General features: G+C 37.7%; 1 protein-coding gene across 3 annotated transcripts; it reads left to right on the top strand.

Annotated features, from left to right (window-relative positions):
* Positions 1-330: 330 nt before the first annotated feature.
* LOC140012563 (uncharacterized) lies at positions 331-4,212 on the top strand. Of its 3 annotated transcripts, none has more exons than XM_072060738.1 (4): positions 331-518; positions 1,036-1,115; positions 1,624-2,003; positions 3,015-4,212. In XM_072060738.1, the coding sequence occupies exons 3-4, from the start codon at positions 1,634-1,636 to the stop codon at positions 4,022-4,024; spliced, it is 1,380 nt and encodes a 459-aa protein (XP_071916839.1). In that variant the 5' UTR covers positions 331-518; positions 1,036-1,115; positions 1,624-1,633; the 3' UTR covers positions 4,025-4,212. The 3 variants fall into 3 exon arrangements, with proteins under 3 accessions (XP_071916839.1, XP_071916836.1, XP_071916838.1); XM_072060735.1 differs by having other exon boundaries at positions 1,594-2,003; XM_072060737.1 differs by having other exon boundaries at positions 1,036-1,119; positions 1,594-2,003.
* Positions 4,213-4,434: the final 222 nt, after the last annotated feature.

Here is a 4,434-nt window from a genome sequence, read left to right as displayed (position 1 = left end):
GGACAGTCCCTTTTTTGAAATATATATCTGGACAAACTAATTTTCAAGATTTGTCTTTTGAAACTGGTTTGGTTGGATAGGGTATTATTTGAAATATTATTTGGAATAGTTACTGTAGCACTTTTTGTGATGTGACGTATCTGAGATAAAAAGCTGATTAAGAATGTAAAATAGTGGATTGAAAAATGTATTTATGATGTAAGTAAAATATTATGATTTGGGATATTTGTGCTATCCAAACACTCCCTCGACACTCTACCCGTACTGAGATAGTACATAGAGTTGTCAGTCAACAAAAAATTATGGGAATAAATTTGTGAAATAAGTGAAGTGAGCCCAACACTGACATGCAATAACAAAGCATAGCTGAGCTTAAAGGTCCCGTAAGTTGCAAACTAGCAAGTAGTAACCATCAGAAGCTACTTTCAAATACCCCTTAACATTTGGACCTGAATCAATTTTCTCCTATCTTTGTCAATTCTCTCTCTGATCAGACACTCACTTGAAGGTGTTCTGCCGTGAGTATTATTTTGATCTTTGTTCACATTTCTTCGCTTGATCAGTGTGACATGCCAATGTTCTTAAATTGAATGCAATTTTCTTGATTTTCTGTTAGAATTCTTGCATTTTAACGACGTCCCTTATTTTGGTTTTATATGTGGATATACATATGGTTTGGGGGGATTGCTTGGGTTGAGGATTGAGAGACATAATCAAACCGTTTCTTTTGAGTGGTGGGATTGTTTTACAAGAAATTATAGATAGATGCATGTTGTTAATGAAAAAATCAGTTGTATTTGGGGTAATATTTTTCATCTCAACATTCTCATCTCTGTTTTAGCTTCTTTTCTAGTTACTTTTTTGTTGGGTTTTTTTTTTTCATGCTTAAGTCGATCCATTTGGTTTGCTACTTCAGCAACCAAAGATGATCGGATCTGGAGTTTTCACTTCTCATTCTGCAAATATGTTGTAAGAAGCCCCTTTTTGCATCCACTTTGACTGAAGTGTTTAGTTTTTGCACCATCTTTGTTGTAGGGACTCTGCTTTGTACAAAGGCGTGCTAGTGTCACTCGGTGATCAGTATAATCTTTGTATTCCAGTGGCTCCTAATACATGTAGGTAGTTGCATGCTTATCGGAATCTTTGTCCATTTGAGTATTATTGGTTGTGGGATGTATGGTATAGTATAGCGTACAAGTATCACTTGGTTTAGGACAGAATGTTTAGCTTTTCGGTTATGCTCTACAGTAGGCTTGTTAGCTAAATTTTTTAATTCAGTTAGAATTTGAAACTTATGCAAGAAATGTGGATATTTGGCATTAAATTCATGTGTTTTTTCCCGTAAAATATTTGATTTACAAGTCATAACTATCAATCAATTAACATGACTGACTCATAGTTGAGCTCATGAATCCATTGGAAAAAACATTGTGCTACGGAACATGACGTATTCTAATGCAAGAGCTTGAAAATCGCAATTGCAGCCAAATGGAGACTTGTTGAACTTTTATTAGCTAGAATAGATGTGGAATAAGATCTAGTCGTTTTTCTACCTGCTTACTTTTCTTAATTCTATCCCGTTATTAATTCTAGACGTATTCCATTGAGCTCGATTTTTGCAAGGTGAGGAAACATGAAGACTGATGTTTCCAAGGCAGGCCATGACTGCAGACCCTTGAAAAGAAAATCAGAAGTTCTTGCTTGTCCAGTTCCACCTAGAGCGTCAGGCAAAGGTTTGCCATATGCTCCAGTTGATTGGCCAAATGTTGGTGATATCTGGGGTTGGAGAGTTGGAAGCAGAGTTAGTGTTGAAGGATTCTACTCTCATCATTTCTTGTATGCTCCTCAGCACCTCCAAGACAAGCCTACTAGAAAATTACTATTCCAGAGCAAGACATCTGTTTTACATTATCTTAAATCACAATTCCCTGAAGCTGACAGTGAAGCATTTTTTGCATCATTCACTTGGCATGTTCCAGCAGAAGCTCATTCTTCAAAACTAAGTAAGCAATTTGCCATTGTTAATGTGCAGAGATTTTTTGAACGTTGTGTGTTGACATTGCTTTGTGGACTGCATTCTATGTTTCTTATTTTTTTCCAATATAATCTTCATGGATTGAGGACAGTTGATGATGAGTATATAAAAGTTTCTTGGACTTTGGTTTTATTAGCTCTGAACCACTATACGTAGTATGTTTTGGTCCTATTGTGGTTAATCTGTAGCAGTTCATTACCAAAAGATGGTGGTTCTATGTCTTTCTTAAGTTACAAGTTGGGTATATTTCATTATAGTCTCAGTAGACATCAATTGGCTTCTGAAACCTGAAATCTTTGTACACTATTACATTGTTGTTAGAGGCCTCTTCTTCTGTTCCATTTGGTTGTATGATCACGCTCTGTTAAACATTGTACTTCTTTCCTTTGAACATAGCTGATCGGCACATGCTTTCTACCTTAAAAGGTTTGCTTTAGTTGAATTGATTTGCTGTCGTCTAATTTATTAGACTTTTGCTCTTCAAACCCTTTTCTTGTCTATGCAAAACTATGTACCCATTTCTCCTCAAGGATATCTGCTTAAACTTATACATGATTCGGACCTCCTATCTTCTGCCAAATTCTTCTTGAAAATATACGACTGCGTGAGCACTCTTTCAAAAAATGTCGGCACTTCACCTTGTTAGACGTATGGAATTGATTGATTGTATCATGATGTACCCATCCAATTCCTCATTCTATCAGACTTTATTTCACCATGATCTCTGAACCCTGCAAGTCAAATTAGCATCAGAACCAAGGGAAATTTATAAGCAATTCATAAAACATTTGTCTGCCATCATAACAGTAGTAACACCTTTGTGTTGCGGGTTTGTGACCTTCATTAGCTATCTACGGGAATTCTGTAAGTTGTACAAGTTATTGCTCAAAGTCCTTTTCTGCAACAAAGTTAAAATTCCCTTTCTTCCTGCAAGATGTTTTGCTTATGGACTTGTCAGGATAATCTTTCTTTCTTGCAGGCAAATGCAGTCCTAGTCCCCAATCAAGCTCTTCGAAAAAAGAAGCGGGTAAATTGGTAAAAGGTGTTGAAGTCTCTAATAAAAAACAAGAAGCTGCAGTTCATTGCGGTAAAGAGGTCATGGTAGATGTGCCTGCAGTAGAAGAACAAACACTTGCAAGTGGTCCAACAACCAAGATTTCAGGACGTAGCCGAGTCTCTGAAAGTCGTGCTAGTGTGTCTCCACATGATAGTGCATGCCACTATGCGATTGACCTCAAACAACAGGGTTTGAAATCCCTTGATGAATCTCAGCCTGGATTGATTCCCGAGGACTATGATCATTTCCTGAATTCCCTTGATGAAATCCTCTCTGTGCCTATCACTAGAGCTGAAATTTCTAACCCTGCTGCTTCTTCGCACAAAGAAGGCATGACTCAAATCCGATCAAAACTTTCTTCTCTTCTTGCCATGGGTTTTGCCAGCTTAGCTGACTCCAACAAGCTTACCGAACTTATTGCCCTGGCATCTCAGCTCAAAAATGGTCCAACAGTGAGTCCTAGAGAAATTTCCATGCTAAAGTTGATTGAAGAAATTCCAATGGCCAGCAACAGCTTCCTAGATGCTAAGAAGTTATCAGGACAAGCTGAAAAGTTCTTTGCTGACCTTGATTCCAAGATGGCTAATGTTGCTTCACTCAGGAATGAATACATCGTAACAAAGCAGCAACTAGAAATTTGTCAGGCTGACGAAGCATCTGCCTTGTCAGCTCAAATGGAAATTGATGAACAAATTGCTGCTTTGCAATCACGTCGGGCAGATATCACTCAAGATCTAAAGCTGACCAACAAAAAGATCGTTCAATACTCCTCCAGTCAAAAAAAAGTCATGGAGTGTCTCCAAAAGATTGTCCACGATGTTCGGGCAGCCAATTCTGAAAAGCAAGAATGGGAGCTTAGAAAGAAGAGATCAGCTGAGCAAGAGGCTGAGATTCTAGCTAAATTTGCACCACTTGATGGGTTTTCATTTTGATCAGAATCTGCATTACCTCTTAGTATGGGACCTTCTAGTTTCTAGTGCTTGGACCATGTCACAACTACGCATTCTGTATTTTACTAATTGTGAAGACGAACTTTATTTTGTAGTCACGGTGATATGCAGATTGGTTGCCAAATGCTAACTAGTTCCTGGTATCCCCTCACTGACTGGATTTTGATGCAGTGATTTCTCGTAATATAACTTGACCTTTAAAAACTTCAGCTGGGATGCGTATTCCGTTGCTTTTGTCATTTTTGGATTGATTTTTCTGATAAGCTACCTTAAAAGCCTTTTATATCACTTGCCAACCGTTTCTTTCTTTCTTTCTTTCTTTTTTTTTAAAAATTTTCGTCTCTTCTCGCACCCTTTCCACCTTTAGATTTTTGGTTCTGACTCTTCGCTTG

This window comes from Coffea arabica, chromosome 8e, assembly GCF_036785885.1.
Source record: "Coffea arabica cultivar ET-39 chromosome 8e, Coffea Arabica ET-39 HiFi, whole genome shotgun sequence".
NCBI classification, from domain to species: domain Eukaryota; kingdom Viridiplantae; phylum Streptophyta; class Magnoliopsida; order Gentianales; family Rubiaceae; genus Coffea; species Coffea arabica.
This window is presented reverse-complemented; position numbering and strand designations above follow the sequence as displayed.

What these genes read in the sequence shown, in the direction of transcription:
- LOC140012563 (XM_072060738.1), top strand. Translation starts at nt 1,634, where the DNA reads ATGAAGACTGATGTTTCCAAGGCAGGCCATGACTGCAGACCCTTGAAA. An exon ending in AGCTCATTCTTCAAAACTAA is followed by an intron (nt 2,004 to 3,014) that starts GTAAGCAATTTG and finishes TCTTTCTTGCAG; the next exon opens with GCAAATGCAGTCCTAGTCCC.